General features: G+C 38.5%; 1 protein-coding gene across 1 annotated transcript; it reads right to left on the reverse strand.

Annotated features, from left to right (window-relative positions):
• Positions 1 to 1,862: 1,862 nt before the first annotated feature.
• plaub (plasminogen activator, urokinase b) lies at positions 1,863 to 14,703 on the reverse strand. The gene is made up of 10 exons (XM_065260645.2): positions 14,117 to 14,703; positions 13,130 to 13,250; positions 13,010 to 13,043; positions 12,653 to 12,812; positions 9,738 to 9,832; positions 5,520 to 5,706; positions 5,281 to 5,432; positions 4,601 to 4,741; positions 4,354 to 4,502; positions 1,863 to 4,069 (listed from the first exon to the last, which is right to left on the reverse strand). The coding sequence occupies exons 2-10, from the start codon at positions 13,184 to 13,186 to the stop codon at positions 3,893 to 3,895; spliced, it is 1,152 nt and encodes a 383-aa protein (XP_065116717.1). The 5' UTR covers positions 13,187 to 13,250; positions 14,117 to 14,703; the 3' UTR covers positions 1,863 to 3,892.
• Between the last annotated feature and the right edge of the window lie 1,050 nt (positions 14,704 to 15,753).

The raw sequence follows: 15,753 nt of genomic DNA on the forward strand, positions 1-15,753 counted from the left end.
ATGTAAATATGCATTAAAGGAACATAAAGAAGGAGAGAGATATATTTTTCACTGCTTTAGGATAAATAAAGCTTTGGATAATTTCCATACTTGTCTAGATTATCTTAAAATACATAAAATAAAGATTATTTGGATCCAGTACATTTTTGCTTACGTATGTAAAATTTATCTAGCAGGAAACACGATGACGCACGTTGACCGATGAATCTTTGTGAACCGGCTCATTTAAATGAGCTGTTCGAAAGAACCGAGTCGTGGAAATGAGTCAGACTTCCCAACACAGGACCGATCACACACCACCCAAAGCTCCCTGTTGACGTTCACAGGCGCTCCACCAATCAAGCAAAAACCACAGGCGCGCCCGCGAATACGATTGGTTCACGCTTACGTCACTCATTTCGGTTAGCCCCACCCTCGCTTTGTCTAGTTCGTTGGAGACGCGAGTTCTTGCTAAATTACGTCATACATTCTCATGCCCTAAAAAGGAAACTTGGTTCTAGTGTTCTTGATGAAGAGTTCAGAGTGCCGATGGGCACGAGGCTGGAATCCTGCTCAGCATTGTTTAGTTTTTATAAGCAAATATCAAGATAACAATAAAAACTATTTACACTACTCTTTCTTTTTTTTGAATGACAAACTTGTTTGTTTATTGGCATTTTCATTCATTATAAATGTACATACTGTTTATTGAAACTCAATAGAATTTATTATAAACAATGATCCTGTAGCTTAACTGGTGCATCATTGTGTGAGCAACATTAAGGTCTTGGGTTTGATTCTCAGAGAATGCATGGATAATAAATGGACTTGAATGCACTGGACGTTGCCTTAAGATAAATGTGTCTAGCCAATATATGCTCAACAATGAGAAACATTGCATATTAATTCAGATTCATATGAAACACATGCAGAGTATAAGATCCTGGTTTGAATTGTTTTATAATATTCACAAGAGCAGGCAACCCACCCTCATCATAAAGGTTGTACAGACTTCTCTATTCACTTACTTTAATAACAACATCCAGAGTTGTGTTGAACTGACAGACGACTCAGGCAGCCCAAGAATTTGCCCAACATCTGAGCAGGGACCCTCAACAGCCTGCATGACCTAATATGGTTGCGTCCAAAAAAGAAAGAATTAAGGAAGTGGATTCAGAGTTTTAAGAGTAAACACACTGGGTGTGTGTGTGTTTGACACAAGATACTGAATATGTTTGTATTCATGAACAGTGTGGGGGAAAGTTACTTTTAAAAGTAATGCATTACAATATTGAGTTACTCCCAAAAAAAGTAACTAATTGCATTACTTAGTTCCTTTTCATAGAAAGTAATGCTTACGTTACTTTTTAGTTACTTTTGCATCACTTTTTCTTGGCTGAGGCTCAATCTCTTTCAGACCTTGCAGGTGTTAAATTGCATATTTCAACACAAAAATGTCGAACTCTGGTCTTCCATCTCAGTTTCTGACTCAAACTGTTCCCACACAGGCGTGTACGCATAGAGTGAATAATGTGACTATGTTCAGTTTAATTCAGTATCATTTTTTAAAATCAAATTGATTAAACTAAAAAAAGTAACTTGCATTACTTTTTTGAAAAAGTAACTCAAATATTAATGTTTACATTTAAAAAGTAATGCGTTACTTTACTCGTTACTTCAGAAAAAGTAATATTTTTACGTAATGCACGTTACTTGTAATGCGTTACCCTCAACACTGTTCATGAAGACTGCTGGCATATCTTTAATATAACCCATCATATTACTGCCTTTCATAACTAACTAAATATTAATCATAAAGCACATTTTAAGTTCCACAAGAATAACAATATTTCTTCAAAACTGTTTATTTGTAAATGCTCATGATTTATTTTGTCATTCATCATTTTAGAGATTTAGCTGGGTTTTTACAAACCAAATCACATTTATGACGAATCTGTACAAAAGAGTTTATAAAAAGCTTGTTAACTTATTATAACCCTAACCTGAATGGATTTCACAACAACTAATGCACTGTAGTCAAAGTCTTCTAAAGCTAGAAACAGATTTATATTTTTGGTCACTATGTGTTACAAGAGCTGCATACATATCTTCTGACATTCATTTTATATCAAGTAGAAAATAAAAACCTTTTGTGACCTCAAAAAGCACATGTAGTAAATCTTAAATGATTTTGGTTTCTATAAACAGGGTTCCCACACCTTAGTTAACTTCAAATTCAAGGGCCTTTCCAGGTCCAATACCCTCAAATTCAAGGACTAAATGTGGGGACACATTTCAAGTGAGAGCAAGGTTACATCGTGTTACCTTTTAAGATACATTGTTACAGTTCCCTTTTGAGGGAACTCGCGCTGCATCACTGCGGTGACACTTTGGGGACGCCTCCAGGGGTAAGTGTGTCTATAAAATTAAACCAAAGGTGAGGCTTAACGACAAAGACAGGGTGACGCGGGAGTCAGTAAGTATATCCCTATCTGAAATATTGCCAAAGACGGAGTTACAGGGACGCAGAAAGTATGGCAAGGGAGACGCAGCGTCTCGTTCCCTTCTCAGGGAACAACAGTTACAAAAGTAACCCGTGACGTTTTCATGTGTCAAACACAACTATGCAAAAAAGCATTTTGGTATGAATCAACATTCATATACAGAAGATATAAGCATTTAAAGCGAACAGTTTAGCACATGTGCTTAAATAGTCTAGAATTTTTAAGATATTATCCTACAATACACAGGGAATAATATGGATTTTTTCCAGAAAACTTCTTGCATAAAATAAATACAGGTCATTGAAAGTGCTTGAATGTGTGTAGGTATATTTTCAAAAACTTCCCATGGCCCCACCAGATTCACAAACTTTCAAGGATTTCAAGGCCCCGTGGGAACCCTGTATAAAACACAATTCCATTTTCACTCCGCCATTCTGTAAGTTGTCTCACGTTTATGAACTTCTCTCTACATACTAAACAGTGCCATCTTGTGTTTTAATATAATACTGCACTCCTACACAGAGAAAGTTCACCCAGCTCTACTAAACAGACAGCTTATATAAACCTGTTTTGGATTTATAATCATCAACAATTTTAAAGCATAAATAGATCAATACAAATAATATTATAATAATAACACTGGATTAAATAATAACTCATTAATTGGTCAAGAGCATCTGTGAAATGTTTATTTTTTATTTAGAAACATTACTTAAATGAATGAGTATGGATCACTGTATGATCCAATGACATGACATCACCTCTGTGTTATTAACTGTGATGGTCATGTGATCAATGGAAGCTGAAGCCCAGCTGTTATAATGTGACTTTTACACTTAATAACAGGAGGGGAATTCACATTCACAGCTGTTCCAATGATCCTGTCTGACACACGCATGCAGGCATGCACGCACACACTCACAGAAAACTTTTGTGCTATTTTAGTTTAAAAAAAAATATTTCTGTTTGATATATATTTGTTTCCTCATGTGGACCAAAATATGTCCCCACAAGTACAAAAAAATACTGGTATTAATATCTTTGTTTGCCCTACACACACTAGGGATTACCAGGAACAGACACAAATTTGCTTTCACAGATTTCACAAATAATATTCACAAATAAATAAGACAATGTGCTTTATAAAACACGTGCACTATATCTGTGCTAATATTTGTCTAATATTTGTCTGATATGTTTTTTTTTACTATTAAATCACAGCAAAATTAAATGGCTCTTTAATACAATAAACTCATTAAAAACAGAAATCTATATGATCTATATGTTAATGACCACACAGGTCAAACCAGCACAATTTATTGGATACAGCTAATCATCTCAAAATGGCTAAATAATTGTCAGAATAACTGGCCTGTGTGATATATATCAGTTCATTTATATTTATTCATTTATGCTGGTGAAAGTGAAGACAGGCCGGTTTTCTCCAGGATCCAGTTGTAATAGTTGCTCACTTTTGTATAAACACCGGGACGAAACTCTCGAGAGCATCCTTCACCCCAACTCACCACACCGAACTGAAACGCACGACCGCTGACATCACACACCAGCGGCCCACCAGAGTCTCCCTGATGAAATTAAACAAACATCACAAATGCATTAAAATAACTGACCTGTGATAATCTATAATACTTTTATATCTGTATATAAGACCTTTTCAACAACAGACTACAAAATCAAAATTGATAGACAACTCATCCTATTGAACCATATCAACTCTTCAAACTGATGTTTTATAACATTTGTGAGAGATTGTCACATGTGTGTTTAAAACTAGACCCTTTTCATCTTATGGTTACATTTTTAGTTTGATTTTTCATATTTGTGAAGAAATAATAATGGAGTTTCTTACCTCACAGGAGTCAGTACTCCAGTCTTTACTCCCAGCACACAACATGTTTTCTGTGATCATGTTACCGTAGACTATTTTACTGGAGCATAGATCATGTGACAATACATTGACCTTTCCTTCTTTAAGATATTGAGAGTAATGCCATGACCCTGCATACACATACACGCATAATCAAACGCTCACACACACACGTCATATGTATATCATCCTATAATTTTAAATGTGTTTAAACAGAAGCATCACACACCTTGATGCTCTTTCCCATATCCAGTGATGTCACAAGACGTCTGGTCAACGAGCGTGCGTTTAGGATCAGGAATGCAAACCGTCTTCACTGAGCTGGACTCTTTAGCACATCCACCATCCGAACTTTGAATCTTCAACAACGCTAAACGCACAAACATTTCATCAATGATGATCTTGATGAAAATATGCTGGATATTTGCTGATCTGCATGCTCCTCAATCAGCAAGACTTTTTTTGGTCAACATCTTCATCATAAAGACCACAAACACATTACCATGCCTGAATTTATTTGATCAAAAATCATTCATTTTAGAATAATTTCTAGAGGATTTTTGATCAAATAAATCCACGGCTTAATGAACGTTAAGTATCAGGATTCTTTAAAAATTTGTATTGCATGCATGTCTGCTTATGATCAAACAAACTGTTTATTTATGTTTGTATATGATAGAGTTTATATACATTTCTAAATAATTCCCATAAATTCTTCTAAATTCCAATAAATTCATTTTAACTTTCCAGTTTGGAATATTTCTAAAATTCCCCAGATTAAGTTCTCATGGAAATTTTCCACCCGTTTGGAAACTTAGTCATAATACATGTTTGCATCTGCAAAATGCATAAATGTTTGTTTGTGTGTGTTTTGTTTTGGTGTGATGATGATGTGTCTCTTGTTAATACCGATGTCATTTTTGTAGTTGCCGTCTGTGTTGTCAAAATTTTCATGGATGATCAGCTCAGAGACTCTGAACTTCTGCTCTCTCTGCAGGTCCGTCTCATTTAACGCATTCTTCCCCAAATATACTGAGAGTTTACTGAGACGTGTCTGAGGACTGTCAACACACAGAAAAAAGATAAACCTGTTAACACACACACAGGTAAAAACACCATCCATCCATCAATGAGGTTTGTATACCCACCCATCAGAAAAGCAGTGTGCGGCTGTAAGGACCCAGCAGGGTGATATGAGACTCCCTCCACACTTTAAACTGTCAACCTCAGATTTCCTCGTCAAGACCGCCGCCATCCAGGGGTGTCGCTGTACCGTGCTCAAACCTCCGCCCACCACCTTCATGAGGCGATCCTCCCTCAGGCCGCACTGCCAATCTGAACAGATTAAAGATTTAAATGACACCTGTCAATCACACAGCAGGAAATATTTCAAGTGTTGTTAAAGCATTCATTCTGTTTTACATAATGACTGGAGCAATGAAGACTTCAGCAAATACTTTCCTAATATTATATGTTTAAATTAAATGATCAAACAAGCACACATGCATTACAGTTTTTTTCTCGATTGCTAAAACACTATAACCAGTCTTTTGAACTAAAATTTCAAAACCATAACGCCATTTTTCAAGAAGCACAATAATTTTGCCGAACTATAAACACTACTGCCCTGCTTTAACACATGAGTCAGATTTGGTGAAGGGTTACTTTAAAACTCTACACACAAATCCCTACATTTCTCAGTGCTTACATCATCTGGTCATATGGAAAGCACTAGCATTCAATACGGTTCACACAAGTCAGCCCAGCTAAGACTCAATTAGCAAACAATTACCAAGGTGGAAACACTAAGAGTCAAAATTGAACACACATTAATCAGATCCTTCAAAAGATAGATAAAAGGGCCCGAATCAGTTCACTGACTTTGGAACAATGGATCCACAGATAAATGAAGGTATAGGTTGAGGAGAAGGAAGAGGAAGAGGAGGAGGAGGGAAAGGAGGAGGACATGGGAAGGATGAGGGAGAGGACTTGGTGAAGTAGTAGGAAGAGGACTTGGTGAAGAAGGAGGAAGAGGACTTGGTGAAGAAGGAGGAAGAGGACTTTGTGAAGGAGTAGGAAGAGGACATGGTGAAGGTGAAGGAGGAGGAATAGGACTTTGTGAAGGAGTAGGAAGAGGAGGAGGACATGGTCAAGGAGGAAGAGGACTTGGTGAAGGAGTAGGAAGAGGACGTGGTCAAGGAGGAGGAAGAGGACATGGTGAAGGAGTAGGAAGAGGAGGAGGACATGGTCAAGGAGGAGGAAGAGGATATGGTGAAGGAGGAGGAAGAGGACTTCGTAAAGGAGTAGGAAGAGGAGGAGGACATGGTCAAGGAGGAGGAAGAGGACATGGTGAAGGGGTAGGAAGAGGAGGAGGACGTGGTCAAGGGGGAGGAAGAGGACTTGGTGAAGGAGTAGGAAGAGGAGGAGGACGTGGTGAAGGAGGAGGAAGAGGAAATGGGGAAGGAGGAGGAAGAGGACTTGGTGAAGGACGAGGAAGAGGAGGTGGACGTGGTGAAGGAGGAGGAAGAGGAAATGGAGAAGGAGGAGGAAGAGGACTTGGTGAAGGACGAGAAAGAGGAGGAGGATGTGGATGTGGTGAAGAAGGAGGAGGAAGAGGACTTGGTGAATGAGTAGGAAGAGGAGGAGGACAGGGTGAAGGAGGAGGACTTGGTGAAGGAGTAGGAAGAGGAGGAGGACGTGGTGAAGGAGGAGGAAGAGGAAATGGAGAAGGAGGAGGAAGAGGACTTGGTGAAGGACGAGGAAGAGGAGGAGGACGTGGTGAAGGAGGAGGAGGAAGAGGACTTGGTGAAGGAGTAGGAAGAGGAAGAGGAGGAGGACAGGGTGAAGGAGGAGGAAGAGGACTTGGTGAAGGACGAGAAAGAGGAGGAGGATGTGGATGTGGTGAAGAAGGAGGAGGAAGAGGACTTGGTGAAGGAGTAGGAAGAGGAAGAGGAGGAGGACAGGGTGAAGGAGGAGGAAGAGGACTTGGTGAAGGACGAGAAAGAGGAGGAGGATGTGGATGTGGTGAAGAAGGAGGAGGAAGAGGACTTGGTGAATAAGTAGGAAGAGGAGGAGGACAGGGTGAAGGAGGAGGACTTGGTGAAGGAGTAGGAAGAGGAGGAGGACGTGGTGAAGGAGGAGGAAGAGGAAATTGGGAAGGAGGAGGAAGAGGACTTGGTGAAGGACGAGGAAGAGGAAATGGGGAAGGAGGAGGAAGAGGACTTGGTGAAGGACGAGGAAGAGGAGAGGGACGTGGTGAAGGAGGAGGAGGAAGAGGACATGGTGAAGGAGTAGGAAGAGGAGGAGGACATGGTCAAGGAGGAGGAAGAGGACTTGGTGAAGGAGAAGGAAGAGGAGGAGGACGTGGTGAAGGAGGAGGAAGAGGAAATGGGGAAGGAGGAGGAAGAGGACTTGGTGAAGGACGAGGAAGAGGAGGAGGACGTGGTGAAGGAGGAGGAAGAGGAAATGGAGAAGGAGGAGGAAGAGGACTTGGTGAAGGACGAGGAAGAGGAGGAGGACGTGGTGAAGGAGGAGGAGGAAGAGGACTTGGTGAAGGAGTAGGAAGAGGAAGAGGAGGAGGACAGGGTGAAGGAGGAGGAAGAGGACTTGGTGAAGGAGGAGGAAGAAGACTTGGTGAAGGACGAGAAAGAGGAGGAGGATGTGGTGAAGAAGGAGGAGCAAGAGGACTTGGTGAATGAGTAGGAAGAGGAGGAGGACAGGGTGAAGGAGGAGGACTTGGTGAAGGAGTAGGAAGAGGAGGAGGACGTGGTGAAGGAGGAGGAAGAGGAAATGGGAAAGGAGGAGGAAGAGGACTTGGTGAAGGACGAGGAAGAGGACGTGGTGAAGGAGGAGGAAGAGGAAATGGGGAAGGAGGAGGAAGAGGACTTGGTGAAGGACGAGGAAGAGGAGGGGGACGTGGTGAAGGAGGAGGAGGAAGAGGACTTGGTGAAGGAGTAGGAAGAGGAGGAGGACAGGGTGAAGGAGGAGGAAGAGGACTTGGTGAAGGACGAGAAAGAGGAGGAGGATGTGGATGTGGTGAAGAAGGAGGAGGAAGAGGACTTGGTGAATGAGTAGGAGGAGGAGGAGGACAGGGTGAAGGAGGAGGACTTGGTGAAGGAGGAGGAGGAGGACTTGGTGAAGGACGAGAAAGAGGAGGAGGATGTGGTGAAGGAGAAGGAGGAAGAGGACTTGGTGAATGAGTAGGAAGAGGAGGAGGACAGGGTGAAGGAGGAGGAGGAGGACTTGGTGAAGGAGGAGGAAGAGGACTTGGTGAAGGAGGAGGAAGAGGAGGAGGACGTGGTGAAGGAGGAGGAGGAAGAAGACTTGGTGAAGGAGTAGGAAGAGGAGGAGGACAGGGTGAAGGAGGAGGAAGAGGACATGGTGAAGGAGGAGGACGTGGTGAAAGAGGAGGAGGGAGATGAAGGGTAAGGTGACAAGCAGTCTCAGAAGAAATTCGAGCCACTCTAGTTGATCATGTCCTTGTTCATGGTATGACTATGAGGGAGGCTGAGCAACGAGTAAAGCCTAATTTGAGTCACTTCACTGCTGCGTCCATCTTCAGAGCCTTCAGGAAGGAAAACAGATAGATGTACTTACAGTAAGACTGCTCTGTACAGTAACTTTAGTGTGCATACACTGTTGGACTATGCTACTGGAATAAAGAAATGCATCAAATTGCCTTGCATACCGATCGACAGATCAGTAGATGAATGCCAGGAGTGGATCATGCAAGGCGATTTTACCCTCACTGTTTGGATAGGACCAATATATCCTGTGATGTGGATGAGATTCTCTGGCCTGACCCAGAACAAAGACAAAGGGATGTTGAGGAGGAATAATTAATAAAAAAAATATATTTTACAGTTGTGCTGTGTAGCACATGAATGAATAAAAATGTGCTAATGCATACATTGATTGTGTCTTTTTTTGGTCATGTGAAAAGGTTTTTGAGGGGGAGAACCACAAGCAACTTACCAGTTTTGAATTTATTGCACCAGTGTGTAATACTATGTTGTAGTGTGTGCGTTTTTGAAAGCTTGTGTGTGATGTATGTGAGAAAAGTTTGGTTTTTCAGTAAAAGTGAATGGTTTGGGGTGTAGCCCTTAATTTAGACCTAAAAATATGATGTTTGGAGAATTGTGTGAGACGTTATGGATTTGGGTTTACTGTTTTCAGAATATGAGGCATAGTTTCAATAAATGTGTTTAAGCAACCGAGAAAAACTGTAACATACCACAGAAATATAATGTTAAAATCTCACAGGCGACAGAGGAGCATCTGCTAAGTTCACAGTCAATAAATATTTCATCACTCACATAACTATAATACAGATGTTATAGTCTGGTATTGAGTTACAGTATCAGTACCGTCGTTTGGACAGCGGGGAATATCACAGTCTTCTCTCCTAATCCTAAACCGTGTCTGTACATAACACCAGGGTCTGGAGCTGTTGTCTGGATTTCTGTAAGGGTCAAATCATGAACATAATACTAGATTGAGAAAATAATGAACAATTTAAAGATTTGTGATACTGTCCTTGCAATCCAGGCTAAGTCCTATAATCAAATGATTAACATTTACGCATTTGGTAAACACTTTTTGTCCAAGGTATATATTACAAGGTATACAAGGTATTTTTATCAAATTGTGTGTTCCCTGGGATTGAACCCACGACCTTTTGCGATATTAACGCAATGAATCTACTACACAGGAGCACATAATGATGGAGATTAAGTGCATCAAAGTTTGATTTCAATCTCTGACATGATCTTACTCAGTCAATATTAAAGATATTGTCAAGTTTCCTTGAACTGTTTTCTGAGCCTTTAACCTCTTAAGACCTGAGCTTTGGTTTGTCTTTTTTTCTTCCAGCTATTTTGGGGTTAGGAAGAACCAATAAATATAATAAACAAATATTTTTCTTTAAACATGAAGCAGTGTAATTGTCCACGTTTGTGTTCAACAGGTTCCAGTTACACAGAATTAAGTATTATGGTGCAAAAAAAAAAAAAAAATGTGGTGTCCATGTTTGTGTATTTTACGACCAATTACTCTAAATTGTTTACAGTGGTTTACCATGATTTAAAATTAGAATTACAAACATTATCTGTCAATTAATAGTTCAAGTGTTATTTTAATTATGTAAGCAATAAGGTACGAGAGGCTGTGCTGTATCGTGAATAAGTAACGGCTGAAGGGTGTTGTTCGCGGAGTGCCTGCAACCCCTTCAGCCGTTACTTATTCACGATACAGCACTTGCCTCGAGTACCTTATTGCTTTTATAAAACGGTTACCACACAATATTAAAGTTAAAAAATTTGGGTAAAGCGGTCTTAGCAGTGTTTAATTGTGAATAAAGCACAGCTATTGACCAATCAGAATGAAGGATTGGAACTAACCGTTTTATAATATGTCTTATACCATGGGCGGATGAATGCTTTATTCTGATTGGTTAGGTTGAATGTTCCACAGGTGTTGATTATATTTCGGTAAACTGCACACTTAACCTGTCAAATATCTTCATTCACTTCGTGTTGTGCCGCATTACCACTCTGGGTGCGCATTATTTTCAAATAATTCAACGGCTTGTCGTCAATTATTCCTTACTTATGTCTGCTGCCAGTTGTTTTTTTAAAGCTCACGTAACACATGCTGTTTCTGCATTTCTGATATTAATCTGGAGTACCTATGGAGTAGTATGACATCCTGTATATCTCTAAAGAGTCTTTAGTTTAATCAGATTTATAAAAGAAAGATTAGCTTTACCGAATCTTTCCGATAACGTACGAAAAAATGAAGAAGGAGGAGTTATAACACGGGAGGAGCGAGTACGAGTCATGCAACACTATACAACACTGTTTTAACTTATGATTCACTACATGTTCGTGTCATTTATATAATATACACGCGCCTATTTCCAACATAAGACAGAAGTCTTACTTACCACGTGTAACTCGTCATGAAAATCCACCGCATCAAACACACACGCAAAACTCCGCTGCTAATCCGGATAATAAACTATATCCATTGTTTCCATAAGGCTGGATGTCTTCTCCTTACATCCAAAAACACACTTCTTGTTGTGCCATTGTTGACTTTTGAAATTAAACAAAGCTGAGTGGCGTGATAAGCTGTTAGCAAGCTCTAGCGTCTTCCGCTGACTGACGGCTGGGCGGGGTTTTCCGGGGGAAGTTTTCCGGCGGAAGCCCATATAAAGAAGTGATACGTATCGAAAACCCCTGAAACGTCAGTTAGAACCGTAATCGAAAAAAATTAGCCGAAACTTGTACGAACCCTGGCGAAGTGCATTCGGCACAGAAATACTCTGAAACACGCCCAACTGCATTTTTGACACTTTGCCTACGTTTAGCATGAGGAAACAACTCTATAACTGTGTTAATAAGTCAGAATGCTTGAAATACCATTAAACCCCCCCTTTAATGATTTTTTCCCAGTGTGACATTTCTCCACTGCGTTGGAAATGTTAGCGTGCCTCTAATAAATCGGTCATACACATGTTGATGACTTATTAAAGCAACACTATGTAGTTTCCATGTAAAAATGACTTACAGCTCCCCCATGTGGTTGAAAAGTGCAACAGTGCCTGGTATCAGACACTCTTCTGCAGGCAGGGGGAGGGGCGGGGCTGTGTGCTCTACCCTCCACCGCCACTTTCAGAGTGTACTTGTAGAAGCTAGGAGGCTGCTCAGGTTGCAGCAACAGTACAATTTGTCCAGTTAAAAGTTGTTCTATCACTGAAATAATTTTAGAGACATTATTTAAAGGTAAAAAAACTACATAGTGTTGCTTTAACTCACTGTCATCCATTGTCTGCAACAAGTTTCTTCTCCCTCTTCATCGTCATTCTCTCTTTTACTAAAAAAGCTTAAAAGTCCTCTTCTCTACTCGTGACACTTTTTGATCGTAAGGCTTAAGAATAACTTGCTTTGTGAATACATATAATCTTTACTAGGATCTTTCCAAGGGGAAACACCTACATTTCTTTGAGCAACTTATGAGCAAGTCTTTGTTCATGAATACGGGCCCTGATCTGTAGGAACACCTCAGAAAGAACTATCAGCGGGTGTGTTTGGATGTCTGGTCTGGACTTGATCACAAACTGAAGCCCATATAACATTTCTTCCTGCCCATTCACCTTTCATTGTTTACAGTAGCATTATGTTTGTAAAGGAGTAATAAATGACCCTGTCAGGTTTGGATTAAGATCATTTTTCCTCTCTATTGGGAATGTTGATGTCTGTTATTTCAGCTTTAGACCTGCCTGCAGTGGTTGTGTCGTCTCTGGTCATGTTTTCCACTGTGTCCATTGATATCATGCAAGAGTCTTGAATTCCACCTCAGACACGTTTGCCCGCTCGCAGACTCAGACACAGAGCCCCGGTAGAGCCGTCCGTCTCCATCGAAGCAAGAAACAGATTCATCTAGCATTGAAAGTAATCATCAGAATATATCAGTATAAAATAAATGAGCATTAATGAATGCAAACAAACATTTAATCTCTCTCAACATTTGTCCATTATAACTACAGGACATGTGATGATGACCCAACTGTGATGGAACAAATGTTTCCTCATGCAACACAAGTGTGTGTGTAGATATTTAGAAAGTATTTCTGTACCTGAGTTTTTGAGGTGTCGCTTGCGACGAGCTCTCTGCGGATCAAAACAAAATAACATTTGATCTGTTTATGTGAAGTGTGCCATTAAAAATCATTTTTATGTTTAAAAACAGAACTTACACAAACTGTGAGGGCTGTCAAAGCAAGAATCAAACACAACATGCAGGATTTGGGCATTTTTCTCAATCTCTCTCTCTCTCTCTCTTTCACCGTGTGTGTCAGATGATTGATTTTATTTTTCCTGAATCAAATAACAAAGCATTAATGAGTAATTGACAAAAGACATAAGAAAATTGTTTCAAAATCAGCATATTAGTTTATAACTTGTTGAAATAAGGAAATACTCATCACATACAGCAAAATATACATTTCTCTTGCCAAAAATATATTTTAAATATATGCTAAATATATTTTTTAGAAAGTAAAACCTAATTAAAAATATTTTTGAATATGAAAATGTATTTAGTTTTAACCTTCATGTATCAACATATATTACACTTCAAGGGCAAGCAAATATATTTCTAATTTTACAATCCACATGGCAAGAAATGTATTCTTGGACAAAATATATTTTAAACACAAGTTAATTTATAAAGTATATTTTGAAGTTGAAAATATATTTAATTTTAACTTATTCAAACCTATTATTTGTAAAAAACATAAAGCCTTTCTTCCAATGTGACGTGAATATATTTCCTTGGTTTGAAATATATGGAGGGCTAAACATATACTTAAAAAATATATATTTTAAAATATACAAAAAATATTTTGGTGAAAAATATATTTGTAAACATACATTTCAGCAAATATATTTTTGGCCATATTTAAAAGTATATATTTTTTGCCATATGGTATTACAACTGTAACTTGTTTTACAGCATCAAAAAAGTTAGATTTACAGTTTTCCGTTTTTAAAAATTACTTAAGATTCAAATGCATTTATGAATGTGACCATTTAGTCACTAAATATTATTCAAAAGCTAGTACCATGTTGAGGTTAAGATGAAACATAAGATAATGTCACTTTCTAAAATGACTGTTTTGCTTTGATTAAGCAACATTACATGACAATAAGAGATCATAATCAGTAATAAAAACCTATCTCACCTGATCTGCAGATCGTCCAGGTAAACTTCTTTAAAGCGTGTCTTCTGCTATACAGTATTACAGTATAAAACTCTCATCGACTCAAACACTCCCTATATACACACAGCAGAGTCTCCTCTGATTGGCTAAAGCAGGTTTCTATAGTTTGTGGGGCAAACACATGCATGGTTCATATGAAATTAGATCATATTAATGATTCATCTTTCACTGAATTTCACAGTCTAAAGAATGGCGGGGAAAGTGAGCTTTTCTTCCTGGCACATGGGCATCTTCTGCAAAACACAGATGCTGACAACCACACAAGTGGGCAGACGGTAAAATCAATTTCACACATTTGACTTCCTGAAATACTCAGCTGTGCACAAAGTTGAAAACAAATCTATAATTCAGTTTTAGAGAATATCCAAAAACAACTACATAATAGTTATCATAGATACATCATTGCAGAACATGAAATAAAAAAGTTGCAAATCAGGGATTAATGTGGAAGTGTGATGTATGTAAAATCAGACCTCTACACCAATCTGAGTCAATGAAGAAATACTATTAATAATCTCTGACACATACTAAATACAGCATAAAATATATATTATGTCAGATAAATATGCCATATTCACATATCACTAATACAACAATAAACATCAATGTCAAAACCCATTAGGATATAATATAAATCATGTTCAATGAAGATATTTTGTACATTTCCAACTGTAAATATATAAAAACTTTTTTGTGAGTGAATGCAGTTGCAAAGGACTTCATTTGGATTTTTTCCAGCCTCAGATTCCAGACTTTCAAATAGTTGTATCTCTGCCAACCATTGTCCTAACAAACCATACATCATCTTATATCCTATTTTTTACCTTTAGATGATGCATAAATCTAAATTTTAAAAATGTACCCATTTGTGGTCCAGGATTTTGTGGTTTAGAATTTTTCTCATTCACTTTTGAGGATTTCTCAGATCATAAATGACATTTTCAAAACACTTTGTTCAACCTCCACATCATCTATTCTAGTCAGTTGTGCACAACATAAAAAAAGTTGTTTTGGACAAATTGCAAATACTTCACGAGGTTGATTATGTGACTACAATTGTTTGCTTATGTAATTTTCATCAAAATACATTATACTGGTGTTTTGTTGAATAGTCTTACACATTAAAACATCTAGAACTCTAAAAAAATGCTGGGTTGTTTCAATTTACAGTCGGGTACCAACAACCCAGCATAAGGATATGTATAACCCATATTTGACCCAGCATTATTCTTTTAGTCATAACATATAAATTGGTTGACCTTTTTGTCATAAACTCATACAAATGTTTTCTATAGAGTTCGTAGACTTTTGTACATGTGAACTGGATTGAAATTGCTCTTTTGGAAATATTATTTTTCTCTAATAAAAGTGAATGAATGTTTGAGGTCTGAAAGTTTTACAGTTTGTTGACATAATAACCTTACTAATTTTGTCATTTGCACAGGCTTTGAATCAAAATGCCAATGTAATTTGTAAACAAAAGTTTTGGTATAAATGTCTGGAGGAATTCTGTCCAATCTCGTGCAATCAAATGAAGAGTTTCGTTGCGAAACGAGATAAATCTGTTTTTAACATTTTTGTCAAAACATGTTTATTAT

Source organism: Paramisgurnus dabryanus, chromosome 1, assembly GCF_030506205.2.
Source record: "Paramisgurnus dabryanus chromosome 1, PD_genome_1.1, whole genome shotgun sequence".
NCBI classification, from domain to species: Eukaryota; Metazoa; Chordata; class Actinopteri; order Cypriniformes; family Cobitidae; genus Paramisgurnus; species Paramisgurnus dabryanus.

Bases quoted from the DNA above. Each gene is read 5' to 3' on its own strand.
- plaub (XM_065260645.2), bottom strand. From the start codon at position 13,186: ATGCCCAAATCCTGCATGTTGTGTTTGATTCTTGCTTTGACAGCCCTC. The intron at 13,044-13,129 runs GTAAGTTCTGTT...TTTGATCCGCAG, and splicing joins TGACAGCCCTCACAGTTTGT to AGAGCTCGTCGCAAGCGACA. The intron at 4,742-5,280 runs GTATTAACAAGA...TTGTGCGTTTAG, and splicing joins CAACTACAAAAATGACATCG to CGTTGTTGAAGATTCAAAGT.